This window comes from Vulpes vulpes, chromosome 9, assembly GCF_048418805.1.
Source record: "Vulpes vulpes isolate BD-2025 chromosome 9, VulVul3, whole genome shotgun sequence".
Lineage (NCBI taxonomy): Eukaryota > Metazoa > Chordata > Mammalia > Carnivora > Canidae > Vulpes > Vulpes vulpes.
Genome location: NC_132788.1, coordinates 62,415,229 through 62,436,151, shown reverse-complemented (window position 1 = coordinate 62,436,151; position 20,923 = coordinate 62,415,229). Strand labels below are relative to the sequence as shown.

Genomic DNA, 20,923 nt, shown 5'->3' with positions numbered 1-20,923 from the left:
GCTTATGTGTGTGTATATAGACATATACATATGCCGAACTAATTAAAACGTGAAATAAATATAAGACCTTACATTAAAAAAAAATTTTTTTCTTAAAGATTTTATTTATTTATTCATGAGAGAGAGAAAGAGAGGCAGAGACACAGACAGAGGGAGAAGCAGGCTCCATGCAGGGAACCTGATGTGGGACTCGATCCCAGGACTCCAGGATCATGTCCTGGGCCGAAGGCAGGCACGAAACCGCTGAGCCACCCAGGGACCCCCCCCCAAAAAATTTTTTTTTAGCGGTTTAATAAACCTCTCACATTTCGGTGATGCCAATAAATCTATCTGAGGCCAAGACCTCAACAAACTGACCCTACTTCCATCCTCTCAGTGCCAAATATATAAATATACAGCTGGCTGCCATGTATTTCCTCCTACACTTTCTTCCATTCCCCTACTTCAAATTCAGACTCACCCTGGCATTCCCAGACATTCAGGCATTCTGTGACTATGGTTAAAAATGAACTCTTACTCCTCTGGATTCTGATTTTCCTCCATTTTTACTTTGTATTCCTTACATGACTTGTGTTTAAAAACAAATACTGCCTACTGAACTTGCAGGAACAGCCTGATGTAGAGAAACTGTGCAGCAGTATCACACCCTCAGACAAAATGGACAACACGCAGATCACCATGTGTTCTTCCCTTACCCAGCTTGAGATATGTCAATGACCTTGAAAACAGCAGGGGTGAGGTAAGAGGTTTTCCATTCCAAATGCCTGACCCTTAATAATTTGAAACCCAAGAATCCTAGTAAAGCAGAGGGTTTTGAGTACACTCCTCTTAAAAAAAATTTCTAATTTGATGTTTCAGATAGACATAGTCTATCATTCTAGAGCACTGCTAATTTTTAAGTGAAGGACTATCAAAGACTAAAAGTTTCTAAGACATATTCACATTCTGATGATAGCATTTAAAATTGATACAATGCATTGAGAAGGCAGCAACACCTCCCATGGTCAAAATGGTGTTAAAAATAATTTATTAGAAACAAAAGGCTCTATATAGACAGAGCTTTACCACAGCTTTAGGTGTGTAAGCAGAACATTGGGGAAAACATAGGTATCTAACAGAAACTGGAAAGTCCAGTCAATTATGGAGAAGAGCCACAAGAGAACACCACACCCCCAGAAAACACCTATAAAGATAAGGTAGAAACATGGGTACAAATGGTCTATGATATAAAGTGAAATGCCAGAACATAAAGTTTTATTCAAAACTTTTTACTTTTTGTTTTTATTCAAAACTATGATTTAACTGTATGTCATCTCTAAAAAAAATACATCATCTTTTAAAAATACCTTTTAAAAAATCATTTGGAAAAACAATTCATCTTCAAATCTTTCATTTTTAAAGCTTCCCCATCCATTCTTACTTGTTCAACTAAATTTTTCCTTTTTGTTTTACTCTCCTATGCACTGTCTTCCTGGTCATTTCTATTTTCTAACACAGTTGTCTTATTTTCTTCATTCATTATCCTAACAAAAATATCACTGCCTATCATGCTCTCTCTTTCAACTCCAGGAAAACTATCTACAGCCACTTTAATTCTCTCCTGCTTGCTATCACTGTGCAAGTTACAAAGCAGAAGAGGAGACTGAAGTGGTACAACACTTTACTGCCCCAGGTCTTCAAGTTACTTTCTATCTTAGCATACACAGGAAATAGACATTTAAAATAATCAGGTAATACAGATTTCTTACCTATTGAATGAGTCTGATTCTGATGAAGAAAGAGCTTCTTCTTGAATATCAGTACAACTGGAAGAATCATCTGGTCTATCAGGCTCCATTCTCCCTGGGGATTCCAGCTTTGATTGAGAGAAGTGGTTTGTTATGGGGGAAGTATCTGAGAATTTCATTTTTTTATCTTCCCGTTCTAAAAAAAGAACAATGAAAGAAAAATATTTACAAGTTCTACAAAATCTACAACTTCTATAGGCTTATTATTTCTACAACATTTAATATTGCTATTTATACGTTGTAAAATGGAAGTTTTTGTAACATTGATTCCAAAACTCTAGCGTCAGGGCATAAGAATCAACACTACCATGTGCCATCTAATGATAATGCCCACCTATGTATTTCTAGATTAATGAATTTAAAAACAAAATTTCTTTTTAAAACCAGGAGTAGTGAACTATGGAATTCTAATGAGGCTTCTATGTACAATATTACTAAAGAATTCCCGCATATTTCACAGATAAGAGAAAACTGATAAACATATGAAGCACAACAAAAAAGGATGAAAGATTCGAATGAGAGAACTAAAGGCTTGGGGCACCTGGGTGGCTCAGCTGGTTGAGCGTCTGACTCTTGGTTTTGGTTCAGGTCATGATCTCAGAATCATGGAATGGAGCCCACACCCTCCTTCACATTCAGCAGGGAGGCTGCTTGAAGATTCTCTCTTTCCCTCTGTATCTCCCCTCACTCTCATTCATATGTTGGCACGCATGCTCTCTCGGATGGATGGATGGATGGATGGATGGATGGATGGATAGATAGATAGATAGATAGATAGATAGATAGATGGATGATAGGAGAGAACTAGGATATTTGTCACTGACTATGTGGTAGTGAATCCATCTGGCCATTTCTTTTAGTTTGTTACAAAGAATCTAATATTTACTATGGAAAAGGAAAACTCATCAGACATAACCAGTATTTCCGTTTGATCTAATACATGTCATATTTCTATGTATCCCTTGTCATATTCTGAATTTCCAAGGTCTCTTGTTGCAGATAAAAATAAAGGACGCTAGAGGCATGCAGACAGTGTTTGCTAGAATGCAACATACAGGTATGACCAAGTATCTTCAAATACGAGTGCAAAAAATAATATCGACGAAGCATCCCTCAGTGACCAGGACTTTCCCTCACGACCTGTTTCAGGACTGTGCTAAGATTTCAGTTGCTCTGTCTTTAAGATTCAGGAATTGAGTAAATACTTAGCATGCAAGCCACATGTGCTAATAGTATAGAGCACCCTTTTGTAAGTTTCCTCACAGAGAAGCAGGACCTTCACACATCACTCATCCAGTGTACTTATATAAGCAAGTAACCTTCAACAAAAGACACTAAAAAGAATTCTTAAGGTTTTGTCATAAAGAGAAAATTTATAGAAAAAGTATAAGACAGATTCTTCAAATGTTTTTTAGCCTTTGTTTTTATTTATTCATGAGAGATACATAGAGAGAGAGGCAAAGACATAGGCAGAGGGAGAAGTAGGCTCCTGGTGGAGACCCCGTTGCAGGACTTAATTCTAGGACACAGGGATCACAACCTGAGCCAAAGGTAGATGCTCAACCACTGAGCCACCCAGGGGTCCCAGATTCTTCAAAAAGAAACCTTTCCAAGTCCATACAGTGAGATTTTACCAGATATGAGAAGTCTTCGTTATACTGAAGAACAGCATACGTGACAAAAGTGTAATTTCTATAAATAAGCTCTTGATGTTGGCGGGCTTTCATTAAGCCCAAACATTATCAAAACAAAACTGTACCCTCTAACATTTATCTGGAAAAAGGAAAGAAGAAGCTAACCACAACAACCATCCAGGAGCTCAAAGAGTTCCTCTCCTAAACAGATACCAAGGATCACATTAAGAACAATCAATCACCCAGTAAACTCAGTGAACCCAGACAATTCAACACTCAGCTGGCTGGGAGAATGGAATCAAGCTTATGAAACAGGGAGCCGGAATTTAACTTACAACTATCTTTTAGGGATGCCTGGGTAGCTCAGCAGTTGAGCATCTGCCTTTGGCTCAGGGCATGATCCTGGTCCCGGGATCAAGTCCTGCACTGGGCTCCCTGTGAGTAACCTGCTTCTCCTTCTTTATATCTGCCTCTGTGTGTCTCTCATAAATAAAAAAATTTTAAAACTAAAAAAAAAAAAAAAAATCCTATCTTTTATTTTTGCACCTGACATATATTCTTTTCTTAATTCTTTCTCTCTTATATAAGTCTTTCCAAGAAAAATTCCCTCTTGGGGACAAGTATCAGTCAACAATTTGAGGGCACTGAAAGTCAGCTTTCATATCCGTCCATAGACGTCAGAAGTGGACGTCAAACAGAGCCCCCAACTCTGAGGCTCTAACATTAAGCCTCCCCAAAGACACGGGACAAAATAAGAGAAGGACTTATTTGAGATAATGTGTATCTTATTCACTTATATTGGCACTTCAATGAGCAAGTTTATTCCAAAGAACGAAAACCATACTGGTTTTATGATGCTATACAGAGCTCAACTTCCCAGTCAGCCTGTGGCAGTCTGTCTGTCCTCCTCTCTCCCACACTCTCTCCACCCCTCAGACATGCACACTCATGCACAACCATCTCTGAATCCCACAGAGAGCAATATTCATGGGCATATATGCATACAATGCACAATCCTGAGTATAAGCAATCATTTTCAAGAGACATTCAACTACTAAGCAAAAATGTTCTCCCAATCTGAAATATTAAGCCAGATTTTTTTCAGAAACTAAACTATTTTCTTGGAAAAACAATGAACAATTTAACAAACATGCTCAAGTTGTTCAAAAAGAGCATGAAAAGCATCAGCGACCTACTAAATGATACCAGGAGAATTTAGAAGAAAAAATTAAGAATGTACCAGCACATAAAAGAATAAGACTTTAGGAACAAATCTAACCAAGGAGGTGAAAAACTTAAATGCTGAAAACTACAAAACATTGTTGAAAGAAATTAAAGAAGCTATAAAGACATCCTGTATTCATAAAGTGGAGACATTATTATTAAGATAGCAAAAGTAACCAAAGCAATCTATAGTTTCTTTTTTTTTTTTTTTAAAGATTTATTTATTTATTCATGACAGAGAGAGAGAGAGAGAGAGAGGTAGAGGGAGAAGCAGGCTCCATGTAGGGAGCCCGACGTGGGACTCGATCCGGGGTCTCCAGGATCAGGCCCTGGGCTGAAGGCAGCGCTAAACCACTGAGCCACCCGGGCTGCCTCAATCTATAGTTTCAATTCAATCCCAGCAGTAACTTTTTGCAGAAATAGAAAAATTCATCCTAAAATTCACATGGAATCTCAAGGGACACAAATGGTCAAAACAATCTTGAGGGATCCCTGGGTGGCTCAGTGGTTTAGCACCTGCGAGTCCCGGGATTGAGTCCCACGTCAGGCTCCCTGCATGAAGCCTGCTTCTCCCTCTGTCTGTGTCTCTGCCCCTCTCTCTCTCTCTCTCTCTCATGAATAAATAAATAAAATCTTAAAAAAAAATCTTGAAAAGAATAAAGTTGGAAGACTCATACCTCTTGACTTTGAAATTTATAACAAAGCTACAGTAATTGTAACTGTATAGTGCTGACATGGGAACAGACAGACATATAGACCGCAGAGTACAACAGAGAGTACAGAAATAAACCCTCACATATAGACTCAATTAATTTTTAACTAGGATATTAAGAGCATTCAACGTGGATAGGCTTTTTAACAACTGGAGCTTTATCTACATGTAGAAGTATGAAGTCAAATCCTTATAGTACATACAAAAATTAACTCAAAAAGGATTACAAGGGGTGCCTGGGTGGCTCATTTGGCTAAAGGTCTGCCTTTGGTTCAGGTTGTGATATAAGGGTCCTGGAATCAAGCCCCGCATCAGGCTTCCTGCTCAGCAGGGAGTCTGCTTCTCCTTCTCCTGCCCCCACCCTTGTGCATTCTTTCTCTCAAATAAATCAAATCTTAAAAAAAAAAAAAAAAAGATCACAGACCTAAACCTTAAGAGCTAAATCAATAAAACTCAAAGGAGAAAACAGGAAAATCTTCAAGAATGATTTGGCAACAATTTCATGGATATAATACCAAAAGCACAGGCAACAAAAGAAAAAAAAAATGGATATAACAGACTTCATTAAAATTAAGCACCTTTGTGCATCAAAAGAAAATATGATGAAAGCAAAGAGATAACCAAGAAAACACTTACAAATATTTGCAAATCATATAATGAAAAATGATTAATATCCAGAATATATAAAGAATTCCTAAAAACACACACAAAAAACAAACAATCCAATTGAAAAATGAGCAAAGAGCATGAACAGACATTTCTCCAAAGAAAAACACATAGCCAATAAGCATATGAAAAGATGTTCAACATTAGTAGTCACTATGAAAATACAAATCAAAACCATGAGATATCACTTCACATCTACCTTGACGGCTATGGTCAAAACAAAACAAAACAAAACAGGTATTGGCAAGGATAGAGAGAAACTGGAATCATTAAGCACTGTTTGGCAGGAATGTTAAATAGTGCAGCGGCTTTGGAAAGAAAGAGTTTTGTGGATTCTTAAAGGTAAACAGATATATACTTCTGGTAATTCTATAAGAGAATGGAAAGTAGAGAACACCAATCTTCATAGCAGCACTATTCACAATAGCCAAAAGGTGAAAATAACCCATTATAGAAGAAGAGATAAGCAAAATGTGGCAAGTACACACAATAGAATATTATTTGGCCGTAAAAAGCACTGAAATTTTGATATATGACACAACAGGACCTTGAAAATGTCATGCTTAATGAAATAAGTTGACAAAGGACAAATATTAATATGATTCCACTTATACGAAGTACCTAGTATAAGTAAATTCACACAGAAAGTAGAACAGAGATTACCAGAGTTTTGGCTAGGAAAGGGGAAAAGAGTTATTATTTTTAATGGGTACAGTTTATGCTGCATGATGAAAAAGTTTTGGGTGTGGATGGTGGTAACTGTTATAAAACATTCTCAATGTATACAATGCCACTGAATTGTATATTTATGAATGGTTAAAATGATAAATATTATATTATGTACAGTTAATCACAATAAAAAATATAGAATTTTCTTGTACACTTTCCTCCATTATGATTCTGGACCAAAGCCCTGGCAATAGAAATATAATATTAATCTCAAAAAAATTTTTAAGATTTTATTTATTTGAGAGACAGCATTAGCAGTGTGAGGGGCAGAGGGAGGAGCCGACTCCCGGCCGAGCAGGGAACCTGACATGGGGCTTGATTCCAGGACTCCAGGATCATGACTTGAGCAGAAGGCAGACACTTAACTGACTGAGCTACCCAGGTGCCCCTTAATCTCAAACTTTATAATGGATCCAAATTAAGGAATGTGCTATGTGTGGGCACACCAAGTACATAAGCTTCAGATTTTTTAGCAGAACATTCCATCTAAAATAAATACCAGTGACCTATTAAAACGCTTAGTACAAATTCTTCATGTCTATTTATTTAAAAAGTATTCTTCATTTCCTCATTATTTTTTTCTTTACTTCCTTTCTGAATGTCTACAGTTTCATTCACCAGGATAATTTCTGACTGCTCATTGTAAACTATAACAAAAATTATTCTAAGATAAAATTACCTGTAGGATATCTCAAGATATGTAACAATAAATCCTACACCTAGAAAACATCCTCAAGCGAAATAGCTAAGAAACTTCTGATTTATCATTAAATGAAAGACTTCAGAAATTTGTCTTCAGGGTATTGTCCCAATCATTTTCCCCCACAGTAACAAACTTAGTATACATTCAACAACTGCTATATGTCTAAAACTACTTTTTCCCACCTCAGATACCTAATAAAAGTGTAAACTCCTGTGGTTTTTATTTTCTTTTTATATTAAAAATAAATAGTGAAATTCAGGGGCACATGGGTGGCTCAGTTAGTTAAGGGTCCAACTCCTGATTTCAGCTCAGGTCATGATCTCAGGTCGTGAGATCGAGCCCCACATCCAGCTCCACCCTCAGCACCAAGTCTGTTTAAGATTCTCTTGCCCTCAGCACCCTCCCCCCCTCGTGGGCATGTGTGTGCTTTCTTTCTCTAAAATAACTAAGATCTTAAAATAAATAGTGAAATTCAACATATCTTTGTTTTTAATTAAAGTCTCTTACCCACAAATACAGGTAACAGCTTTTCTGTAGATCCATCTTCTTCTTTTGTTACTTTTTTTTTTGACATTTCAACAGTTTTCTTGTATCCTTTTTTGGCCTGATCCACCAGAAGCCGAAATTCATTCTGATGTTTTTTACCTAAAATTCAAAAGATCTTCTCCGTAAAATATAGAAGTACATCAGGAAGTGTACAAGCTTGCTCAAGAATAACATTCCTGGGAATCACTTGCATTACATTTACAAGCTAGCAAGCACAAAAGTAAAAACGGTTGGGGGTTGTGGAAGCCTCTTCCCTCTTACCTTCTTTCCTCAGATAAAAACAGGGAAACAGGATATTCTTAGTTTGCTACTGTAGGTTTTTTTCCCAAAACCCCATATTCTGAAAGGCTTTTGATAGATGGAGAAAGATACAAAAGACACCAGTTCTAATTCCCAAGAAACAAAAGAATATTAACATGAAGACAAACTGAGTATGAAAGCAGAAGCCTTGAGGAAAGGTGATCATAAAAACAAAGGCTATTCATTTCAATTCCCTTTTTCCTTCCCATTTCTTGCCTGTTTCCCATCAGGGTCCCTTTAATAGCCACCACCTACTCCCAATCCACTTATCTCAGGATATTGTAATCATACCAATCTTAATAACACCGGCTACTTTAATAATCTGAAAATAACATAAGCCTGATCTCTAGGTCCCCATTATTAACTTACTCAATAATGAATAGCCAGGCATTGATCCTGCCTGAACTGTAGTTCAAATAGCTGAGGATGCACTTGACTTACCTAACACCCTCAAACACTTAAGTCATGACTCAAAATGATGTCATAAATCCCATAAAAAAGCATTTTAGAAAGAATCATGCAGAAAATAAAGTTCTGAAGGTGTCTTCATATAGTAATCAACATTTTCCCTGTGGTACAACACTAAAAATAATTGTGTAGGAAAAAATTTGTGCTTTTATTGAAAACTATGCATTTTCTATAGCTACTCTTTCAGGATTCCAGGCATTCACTCACTGCCTTTGAGCTATGTTACAGCTCTGTAAATTGTAAATAACTGATGGCAAAGGAAAATAATTCTTGTCTACAGACGTGAAAAATCCTGTGGGGTAAAGGTTCAATTGACTTCCCTCCCCACTGTGGAAGCAGCCAGTTTTGCCTCCACTTACATACTGATTTCAATATTCCTGATCTATAAATGTGACTGTTCTTTGGACTTTAGGGAGAGACTGCTCCTAATCACAATATATTTATGTATATGGTATATAGTATATTTAAAACTCCTGGTGAAACTGACATGATGGGTTGTGAAGTGTGTGTTAAATTTTAAATAAGCGGTTAAAATTTCAGCAAAAGAAATATGAGCTGGCCATAAAGATTACTGGGAAAAGTTAGCTTTTCAGAAATAAGTGAGATCCTATCTAAGGAAATAAGCTAGGTGAGTTCTTTCAGGTCCTATTTAACTCTCTGTGCATTTGAGGATTATTTTGTAACCTCCTTCAGCTCCACAGAGTCAATGGGCTTACCCTGACCATCACCACCACCACACGGTTTCTGTCAGGCAAGGGTAACACAGCACTATCAGATCTACGTAATTTAGTGAGATCTGGTCTAGGTCTTCTCCCAATAAGGCCGTTGCGTGTGTATGAATTATGGGTATAAGAATTACTTAAGAAACTTGCTCAAGTAATCTCATTAACAGTTAAGGAGGCTTAATGACTTTTTCCTCTGAAGTAATAAAATCCCAGGTTTAAAAAGAGATTTGCGGGATCCCTGGGTGGCGCAGCGGTTTGGCGCCTGCCTTTGGCCCAGGGCGCGATCCTGGAGACCCGGGATCGAATCCCACATCGGGCTCCCGGTGCATGGAGCCTGCTTCTCCCTCTGCCTGTGTCTCTGCCTCTCTCTCTATCTCTCTGTGACTATCATAAATAAATAAAAATTAAAAAAAATAAAAAGAGATTTGCTTTGTTTAATCTGATTACCTCTACAACTAGGCTGGAAACCAAAAAGTAAATGGCAGCCACTGCTCTGGCTTTGGCCCAAGAAGTCCAACAACCTCTGCTCAAAAAGATGAACAATGCCGAGATTCTAATGAAATTGTTCCCACTTACCTCTTCACCTCATTTTAGGAGCTGTGCCATTTGGCAAGGAGTACTTTATAGTTTAAAATCTCAGTTCTGCTAATTAGATGTCCTGAATTTACCTCTTAAAAAAATTAAGTGGTTGAGATAATTGGGGAAGCTGATGAATAGGCCCCACATTCTCCCAAATCATGTTCTTCAAGATTGTTAACACTTGAATATCACCCTTTCTGCCTCTCCAAGTCAAGCCCTTCACTCCTTCACCACCCTTAGCTACTTTTTTATTTTTTTATTTTTTTATTTATTTATTTTTTTTAATTTTATTTATTTTATGATAGTCACAGAGAGAGAGAGAGAGAGGCAGAGACACAGGCAGAGGGAGAAGCAGGCTCCATGCACTGGGAGCCCGATGTGGGATTCGATCCCGGGTCTCCAGGATCACGCCCTGGGCCAAAGGCAGGCGCCAAACTGCTGCGCCACCCAGGGATCCCCTTAGCTACTTTTTTAGACCAGCTTTTACAGCCAGAGCATCTCTGGATCTGCCTGCAAATCCGAGGTACACAAGACCAAAGCCAGGCTCTCCCAAGAGTGGGGACAGACTCACCCTTCACAGTGATGACACTGAGTTACTCATCGACTTTAAGTCACAGACCAAGTTTGGAGTATCTCTCACAGTGAAATATCATGCATTTTTTTTTACCCACCATGTAGGACACCCAAGCAGCTAAAGCTGGATGGAGAAGAGAGTAACATTCACTTAGGGCTTATTCATTTTGCCCTGAATGGACTAGTCTTACTGACATAGTCTAAAATGGGCACTCAACACTGCTGTACAACTTTTCCACATTTCTCTAGCAAAATCTGCTTTACTATTCTCCAAAATGACCACTTCACACTTTTCCAGACCTGCAATACTCCCTTCTCAGCTGGGCTCACACTACTTTGAGAAAACACAAACATTTTAACAGGAGCTCTGTCATCTTCAAGCTACCATTACTTCACCTGTGCATATACACTTTATCTTCCTTGTACTGAGTAAGAAACAACTGTCCTTGCAGCAATTAAAGGCCAACTCCTGGCCATTGTGGAGACTGTAGAGGCCTGGTGGGAACTGGACTCCTAAAATGACAAATATGTCTGGGAGGCTGTGGTCCAAAGCCATTTTTGCTGGCTATAACCCAGGTCTCAGGAACAGAAGAAGAACACGGCCCTTCTTAAAATTGAAGGTGTTGATGCTCAAGCTGAATCTGAATTCTACCTAGGCAAGAGATGTGCCTATGTGTACAAAGCAAAGAACAACAATGATCCCTGGTGGTAAACAACAAAACCAGAGTAATGTGAGGAAAAGTAACTCGTGTTCATGGAAACAGTGGCATAAGTTCGTGCCAAACTCTGAAGCAATCTTCAGATTGCTGATCTGCTAAAGCCATTGGCCACAGAATCCATGTGATGCTGTACCCCTCAAGGATTTAAACTTACTGGAAAGTAAAAAAAAAAGGTATAGATCTATCCGCTTGGGGGCGGAGGGAGGCCATGCCCTATGTTACTCCCTGGATTCCATCACTAAGGCCTTCTCTCAAAGATATACGGCACCTGTGATTACTCTCTCCCTGTCTTACATCATCAATATCCCCCTCTTTGGCACCTTTCCCACTGGCACACAAAATATGCCTGGGACTGTTCTGTTGGAAGTGAGAGTGTGGGTTATGAATACAACTAGGTATAGACCAGCATTTTTTCTTAATGAAATAATAACAGAATGGAAAGTGCCAGAGTACATTAAAAAATGGCAAGAATAAGCAACCAAGATGTCCTTCAGTAGTTGAATGGATAAACAATAGTACATTTAGACTAGGGAATATTATTCAGCACTAAAAAGAAAAGCACTATCAAGCCATGAAAAGACATCGAGGAACTTTAAATGCATATTGCCAAGTGGCAGAAGACAATCTGAAAAGACTACATATTGTATGATGTCAACTATATGACATTCTGGAAAAGGTAAAACTATGCAGATAATAAAAAGATCAGTGGCTGCCAGGGCTTTTGTAGCAGGTGGGGTATGAACAGGCAAAGCACAAAAGATTCTTTGTGAAAATACTCTGCTGAAAACCACAGTGATACATGTCATTGTCTCTCTGTCCAATATCAAGAGTAAACCCTAAACTCAAGTATGGTCTTCCAGTGATTATGATGTGTCAATGTAGGTTCACCAACCATAACAAATGTATCCTCTGGTGGGGGGGTGTTGATAATGGGAGAGGTCATGCATGTGTAGGGGTGGGGGATATATGGGAACTTTCTGTAAACTGCTCTAAAAACATACTCTTACTTAGAGTAGGATGCAGTATGGATGGTTCGGATAAGCATAACTAACTGGCTTTGGAACATAATTATCCCACTAATTATATTTTTTCATAGTCACTGAAATCTTCAGAGAAGAATGATAGAAAATCTTTTCCAATGTTGGAGCCATTTAAGGTTGGAGAGGGGAATGTGAACATCATTTGAAAACATCTGAATACAACTTTAAAAAAAATGAGAAGGGTAAATATTGTTTTGTGTAACTTTTAATTTTACAATAAAATACCTAATGAATTATATCCAAAATATAATTCTCACTCTGGGTCGCAGTCAAAAAAGACCTGAAACCCAGTAGGTTAAGTATCTCCTAACTTGAAAACAAAAACCAAACCATCCCTTGACACCCGCCTCAGGCTACGCCCTCATTTTTCTGCTCTCCCTGACAGAGTAAAACCTCTCCCAAAGCGCTGTCCACCTTAACAGTCTCGCTTCCTCACCTCCAATTTGGGGGGTTTCTGATGCCACCTCCCTTAGGAAACTATTCTTATTGAAGTTAGTGTGCTGCCTCTGAGTTGTAAAATGTACTGCTGCCTTCCATCTCACTCAACCTTCCAAAGTATCTGACTCAGTTTATTATATCTCCCTTCTTGAAACACTTGGTTTCCCTAGATTTTCTGATACCACATTTGCAAGTTCTCCTATCTCCTGGCCATTCCTTCAGTTTACTCAGCTGCTTCCTCTCCTTATCCTCTACACTCTAAAACAGCAGAATTCCAAGTGCACTCGTTGACAGCTGAAGATCTCTTATTAACAAATCTTAATAATAAGATTTGTTAAAATCTTATTAAGATTTTCAGAGAGCAAATGAGGTTAAAACCTAATTTGCCTTTTTTTGTTACATTGACATAAGGACTGATAGTGCAATAGTAATGGTGGATAAAACCACTGGTATCTTAGCATGAGCCAAGGAAGTGACCCTGAACTGTACCAGTAATCACTGTATTCTCCATGGCCATCCACTACCAAAAGAAAAAAGTCAGTTTTATTTAAGAATATCCTAAATGAAGCAGAAATAAAATTATTGATCTTATTAAATTTTGACCTAGAGTACATATCGTTTTAATAACTTCAGTGGTAAAATGAGAACTACGAATATACACTTCTGCTACATACCCAAAGTACCCTGCAGAAGCACTTGTGTAATTATTTCAGTTATGAGCTAAATTAGTCACTTTTTAAATGAACATTGCTTTTATTTGAAAGAACAGTAGACAAATTGTGATTATTCACACTTGGATAATATATTTTCTCAAAAATGAATGAGGGAAGTCATCACTTCACGAAAAACAAGTGACACACTCTGCTGCCAAATATAAAATAGCTTTCAAATGAAAATCAGAATTTTGGATAACTTGTATCCACCATTTATGATCTGACAGCTTTCCAATACTTACCTTTTCTGGTAAGAGTAGTGGTGAAACTAAGGAATGCTATTACTTTTCTATTATATAAATATGCAAACATTTACAACTCAGTGAGTCAGTATTTTCCAAATAATGAACAAATGATGCCACAAAATCATTCATAGGTAAAAGGTCCATTCAAAGGCAGACCAGTGGATTCTTATGCAATAGAGTACAAGAACTTCATTATTGTGATTTCAAATTCCATTGTAAATAGCCTTTCTGAAATAACACTTGCCAAGAATATCCATGATTATCTAAAAGATCTACTGAAACACTTCCTTCTTTTTAATTACCTATCTGCTTCAGGCTGGATACTTTTCATATACTTTAACCAAAACAACACATGGCAACAGTTTAAATGAAGAAGCTGGTATCAGAATCAAGATGTCCTCTATTTAGCAAGCCATCAGAGATTTACAGAAAAAGAAAAGAATGTCACTCTTTTCACTAAATTTTTAAAATCATACAGAGAAATAATTTACACTCAATAAAATTCTTCAATTTTAAGTGAACAATCTGATGATTTTTTTTAAATGTGCAGTCATGCAACAACGCAATCATGAAATAGAAGATTTAAGTCACCCCAAAGAGATCCTTCATGATCTTTTTCCTCCACCCACAGCAGCTGACAGTACAAATTGTTTCTTTCCGTTACTAATCTTTGCCTTTTCTAGAACTTAATATAGAGCCATTTAAGATGCTGCCTTTCCTAGTTTGGCTTTTGTTGTAGCACAATGTTGTTGACATCCCTCCATGTTGTTACCTATGCTGAGAATTAACTCTTTATTGTTACGGATGGTTCCATTGTATATGAATGTTTCACAAGGTGTTTATGGATATTCAAGTTGTTTTCAGTTTAGGATAATATGAATAAGCTGCTCTAACATCTGTCAGTAATATTCTTCAAATTGTTCACTACAACTGATGAATTTTATTTTTTGGAAATTATATCAATAAATCTGATTTCAGAAATCTCTGTGTGGATATACACTTTCATTTCTCTTGGAAAAACAGCTAGGAGTAGAATGACTTGGTCATATATAAGTATATGACTTTAAAATAAACTGCTAAACTGTTTAAGTGGCTGTGTCATTTTGTATTCTCACTAGCAATATACAAGATTGCCATTTGCTCTACACCCTGGCCAGCAGCTTGGCATTATCCTTCCTTTTGATTTTCCATTAAGATAAGTACATAGTATTATTTATTTTTTGTAGTATTAGTTCATTTAAAATTATATTTACCTAAAGACTAATAGACTAATAAGATTAACCATATATTTACATGTGGTTATTTGGTTTTTGAATACCTATTTTGCTGAAGAATGTTTACATCTTTTGCCCTTGTTAAAAAAAAAATATGGCATATGCCTTATTGAATTTTAAGAGTTCTTTACATAATATAGATACTAGTACTTTGTCAAATATAAATTTCACAGTATTTTCTCACAAATACTGTAGCTTGATTTTCATTTCATATTTGCCTTTTAAAAAAGGTTAATTCTACTGAAATATAATTTATCAATTTTCTTTTAAGCTTTTTCCTTTATGATTCAAATTATTTGTGAAAGATGATCATGTCAACTGTGAATATAAAGTTTTATTCTTTCAATTCAAATCTGTATAATATTTACTCCTGCTTCTTCATACTGTTTAAGACCTACAGAACAATGCTGAACAAGAGATGAGAATGGATACCTCTACCTTGTTCCCAGCCACAAGTATTTACTATTTCATCATTAAATATGATGTTTTAAGTTTTCTGCAGATATTCTTTATCAGATTGAAGAAATTCTATTTTAGTAAGAGTTTTTATTATTTAAAAAAAAAGATTTTATTTATTCATGAGAGACACACACACAGAGACACAGGCAGAGGAGGAAGCAGGCTCCATGCAGGGAGGCTGATGCGGGACCCAATCCCGGGACCCCAGGATCACGTCCTGAGCCGAAGGCAGGCACCAAACTGAAACCACCCAGGGATCCCCAAGAGTTTTTATTATTATTGGGTGTTCAATTTTGCCAAATGCTTATTCTGTATCTACTTGAAGAATCACATGGTGTTTTTTTAGTGACTTAATACAGTGAATTACAATGATCAATTTTCTTTTGTTTTTTTTTTTTTTAAGATTTTATTTATTTACTCATGAGAGACACACACACAGAGAGAGAGAGAGAGAGAGAGAGAGAGAGAGAGAGAGGCAGAGACACAGGCAGAGGGAGAAGCAGGCTCCATGCAGGGAGCCTGACATGGGACTCGATCCCAGGTCTCCAAGATCACGCCCTGGGCTGAATGCAGCGCTAAACCACTAAGTCACCTGGGCTGCCCAATGATCAATTTTCTAAAATTAAGCCAATTCTGCCTTCTTAGGATACATCCCACTTGATTATTATATGTTATCCTTTACACATACTGACAGATTTAATTTGTTAAAATCTTATTAAGGATTTTGCATCCACGCTCATGAGGAATACTGGTCACAAGTTTTTAGTTTTGTGTTAACTTCAGCCTCATAAGATGAGGTAGGAAGTATTTCTTCTATTCCAATTTTCTAGCAGAATATGAATGGAATTGATATGATTTCCTTCCTTATGTATTTCATAGAATCCACCAGTGAACCCATTTGGACCTGGCATTTCTTCGGGGACTGCAAATTCAATTTGCCTATTTACTTCTTCTTGAATATGGTTTAGTAATTTGTATCTTTTAAGGAAATTGTCCATTTCATGTATTTTTTTTAAATCAGATATGGAAGTTTATTTTAGGGCTAAATGCATTAATTTAATACAACCTATTTGTAAAGTTGGACTTTTTATAGATATTTAAATGGGGAGCAATAGATAGTTGTGTACTTTCTTGCCTAAATCTAATCCACAATTTTCTCAGTGTGGCATTGTTAGATATCATCCTTTTAGTGGTTAAAATTACTTTGTCTCCAAGCAAATTTTCTGGTTTCCTTATTTTTACAGGCCCTATTTTTGGCAATTCAGTAATTATATGATATTTGATATTCTGGATCTCCTGTCTCAAGAAAAATCATGTTGACTTCTCAAAAACTGATTAAGGAGGCTCCCATCACACTTATCTAACAACAGGAAAACAGTGATTTCTGTTGTTCAGTTTATGGTCCATGAATACTCTAGGCTTCTTTTCTTACTCTACTAAAGCACAGGCTATCACACCTGTATCTAGTGCCCGTGTACTTTATTTCCCGCCTCTTCAAATAGATTATTGCTGAACCTACACATTTAAGCTTAAGAACTAAAAGAAGAAAGCAAAATTCTCTTAGCACAACTAAAACACATTATGTGTAGAATACTCACTCAACAAATACTTATAAACTACCCGTTTGTCAGCCACTTAAATTTAAACTAAAAATGTAACCAACAAAACAATGAATTGACCAAAAATTAAAGTGCCGGCCCTGGAAAAGATATATACAAAGGCCTAATAAGGAAGAGAAAGTAAGCTGGAAGTTGGTAATAAATGATAAAATGAAAAGTATTTTCGGCACAAATTTGCAAGCTACAGAAATGCTGAAATTCTTCACAGAAGTGTTGCCGGTGAGTGGCCTGATGACAGGATATAAAATCAGGAGAGTTTCCATTTTTAATTCCATTTTATTTTCACAGAGATGCTTTGAGCAGCTAATTAATATCTTGCAAAGTGCTTTGTGATCAGCTCAAAGCAGAATGTTAGAAATCAAAAAGTAGGCACATAGTTACAAAAAAGATCACACTTTTGAATAAACAATCAACTAAAATTCAGTTGCTTAAGTAATACAAACAAGAAAAGTTTCTATCAAACATTACTATAAATTTTTATTTTAAAATATTACTAAAGATGAAAATCTGTAATCCATGTTCTCTGTAAATAAAGATAATGCCACACAACTTACGATATTTACTGTGAATTTCATCTATTTCCTTTTCTGTTTGGTCCTTTGTAAAAACCATTATCTAAAATAATCCAAAAAAACTTTAATTAAAAATTCAAAATATGACAAAAGCAGAAATTAGTACTATGAACTTTAAAATTTCAAGTGTGGATGTTTAAAATAAGGGAAAATAATCTCTTATCTCATTTTATATAAACCTAGGAAGAATAATTCCTGTGTTATTTCCCTTGAATAGCATAATTACTATACCTTTTACTACTGTTTTAAAATCTATAGAAAATGCAACACTAATATATAGATTAACACTAAGATGAAGTATAACACATCAATTAAATTCCTATTTTCAATATTTAATTTTTCACATTCATTAATATAACAAGTAACACTTGAAACTACAAGACTGAAGGAGCATTTGGCAGATCATTAATAAGGCAGAATTTCTTGTTTGTCTTCTCCCTTCTCTGAGTCTACTGGAAAGGTAACATATAAAGAAAATATGATAATGTAAGACTTCAGTGTATTAAACTTCTACTTCCACTTTTGAAAATCTTAGACTTAAAAAATCAGAAATCTTAGATGATTCATTACAGTCTGCACCTTATAGTTAGCACATAGGTAATGATAAAGTCAATGAAAATCTCATTTTTTTCTACTATCTGATTATAAACTTACTTCCCTAAGGTCGTAGCTTTCTTTATAGACACATTACCGATGGTCTAGGAAAAAAGTCTACTTGAGAGAGCCCAAAACACTTCCTCCAGTGTCATGGGACACAATGACTATTTTCTTCTTTGGTATCCTTTCCTCAAGTTTTGGACCATCAAGCTAGAGGAAGGCAATAGTGAAGAATTTTAGGTCTCTGATTCCCTCAGAAAGCTCAATAGATACTAAATCCTCACCAAGTATTACAATTACTTAATTTCTCCAACAGTATAATCATAGAACTGCAGAATGTCAGAGCTAAAGGAGAATGTTAGAGATCATACAGTTCAACTCCTGAGTTTAACAAAGAGCCTAATGGCAACAGATGTTAAAGAGCTTATCAAACACAACCAGTATAGAAATGACTAATAATATCAAGGCCATGTGATGAAAAGGCATATGCCTTTTCTTCAGGACTAAAATTATATTTTGTCCTAGAAGACTGCTAAATGTGACAGAATTTTGTGCTAAAAATAAGCTGCAAGTAAATTATAATACATTAAATGGGCATTTCTCATTTAAAAAGATTTAGTTCTGGCATGCTTTAATTTTACTGGAGCATTCAATTTTTCTTTCCATCATTTCTACTCAGATAATGAAAGAGACCACCAACATACGCTTTCATTGAGTTTACTAGCTTCAAGACGCATCCTAGTCTTCTCCATATTTTCAATTTCTTGAACTATTTCAGCAGCTGTTAAAATAAGGACAATGTTAATTACATGGTTTTCATCATTGTACTATGGTTATGTGAGATGTTAATACTAAAGCTGGATGATGATATGAGAACTCCCTGTCCCATTCTTATACTTTTTCTCTAAGTCCAAAGTTATTTCAAAATAAAAGTTTTTTTTTAAAAAAGATTTTATTTATTTATTCATGAGAGAGATAGAGAGAGAGGCAGAGACATAGGCAGAAGGAGAGACAGGCTCCCCACAGGGAACCCGATGTGAGACTTGATCTTGGGACCACACCGTGAGCCAAAGACAGATGCTCAACCGCTGAGCCAGCCAGGCATCCCTCAAAATGAAAGATTAAAAAAATAATAAGGACTAAAACACTGAACTCTTACACATGCAGAACAGTTTAAGACATAACCACAAGAGCACAGTAATTTTGCTCTTTCCTTTAAATATACAGGTATAACAGCAGTCCTAACGGAATATGAAAATTAATTTGTTAGTGTGAATCCAATTCACTCAAATTCCAATGTACTAAATATAAATTCACATTTTTAGATACAAAGCACTAAAACTATGGAGCAATATCAAAAAGTCTAACGTATGTGTAACAAAAATGCCAAAAGAGGAAGAAAAAGGGGATGAGAAAAAAATATTTAAAGACCTAATGGCCAGAAATTGCCAAATATAATAAAAGACCTCAAACCACAAATGCAAGACACCCAACATGAAGCATAATCAATGCAAAAACAAAACAAAAATACAACAATAACATATATACGACAGAAAATCTGTGTAAGCCAGAGAAAAAGAGTGTATTATTAAAGAAAAATCAAGCATTATATCACGCTTCTCATCAGAAACTATTCAAGCCAGAAGACAATGGAGTGATGAATTAAAAGTACAGAAGAAAACCTTTGCTAATCCAGATTTCTATACCATATATATATTTTATATATATATATATTAGATTTTATTTATTTATTCATGAGAGACACATAGAGAGAGGTAGAGACACAGACAGAGGGAGAAGCAGGATCCCTGCAAGGAGCCTGATGTGGGACTCAATCCTGGATCCTGGGATCACACCCTGAACCAAATGCTGACACTCAACCGCTGAGCCACCCAGGGGTCCCATATATATATATATATTTTTAATTTTTATTTATTTATTCATAAAAGACACACAGAGAGGGATCCCTGGGTGGCACAGCGGTTTGGCGCCTGCCTTTTTGGCCCAGGGCGCGATCCTGGAGACCCGGGATCCAATCCCACGTTGGGCTCCCGGTGCGTGGAGCCTGCTTCTCCCTCCGCCTGTGTCTCTGCCTCTCTCTCTCTCTCTGTGACTATCATAAATAAATAAAAATTAAAAAAAAAAAAAGATATTTTAAAAAAAAAAAAAAGACACACAGAGAGAGGCAGAGACATAGGCAGAGGGAGGAGCAGGCTCCTTGCAGGTAGCCCAATGCAGGACTTGATCCCCAGACCTGGGATCAGGCCCCAGGCCAAAGGTAGATGTTCAACCACTGAGCCACCCAGGAGTCCCCTAATGGAAATATTATTCAAAAGTTAAGGAGGAATAAAGATTTTGAGACAAACAAAAACAAGAATGTATTATTAGTAGACCTATACTATAAAAAGCATTATATGAAGTGGTTTAAGCAGAAGAAATGTGAAACCACTAACTTATCTCTTATCTCTTCCTAAAAAACAAAGACTGCTAGAAATAGTAAAAATTAAAATAAATGCAAAATACACTTTTCTTAACTACTCTAAAAAATAACTATTTATAGGAAAAACAACAACAATATATTGTGTCAACAGCATAGGTAAA

General features: G+C 36.4%; 1 protein-coding gene across 2 annotated transcripts in view; it reads right to left on the bottom strand.

Annotated features, from left to right (window-relative positions):
- RAD18 (RAD18 E3 ubiquitin protein ligase) overlaps positions 1 to 20,923 on the bottom strand; it is a 102,523-nt gene that overhangs the window by 30,220 nt on the left and 51,380 nt on the right. The window contains exons 8-11 of one of the 2 annotated variants that reach the window (XM_026016939.2): positions 19,027 to 19,103; positions 17,708 to 17,768; positions 7,963 to 8,100; positions 1,749 to 1,923 (exon numbers count right to left, since the gene is read on the bottom strand). In XM_026016939.2, coding sequence (XP_025872724.1) covers positions 1,749 to 1,923; positions 7,963 to 8,100; positions 17,708 to 17,768; positions 19,027 to 19,103 — 451 coding nt within the window. The remainder of the gene's footprint in view (positions 1 to 1,748; positions 1,924 to 7,962; positions 8,101 to 17,707; positions 17,769 to 19,026; positions 19,104 to 20,923) is intronic. The other variant, XM_072720349.1, reaches the window with a different exon arrangement.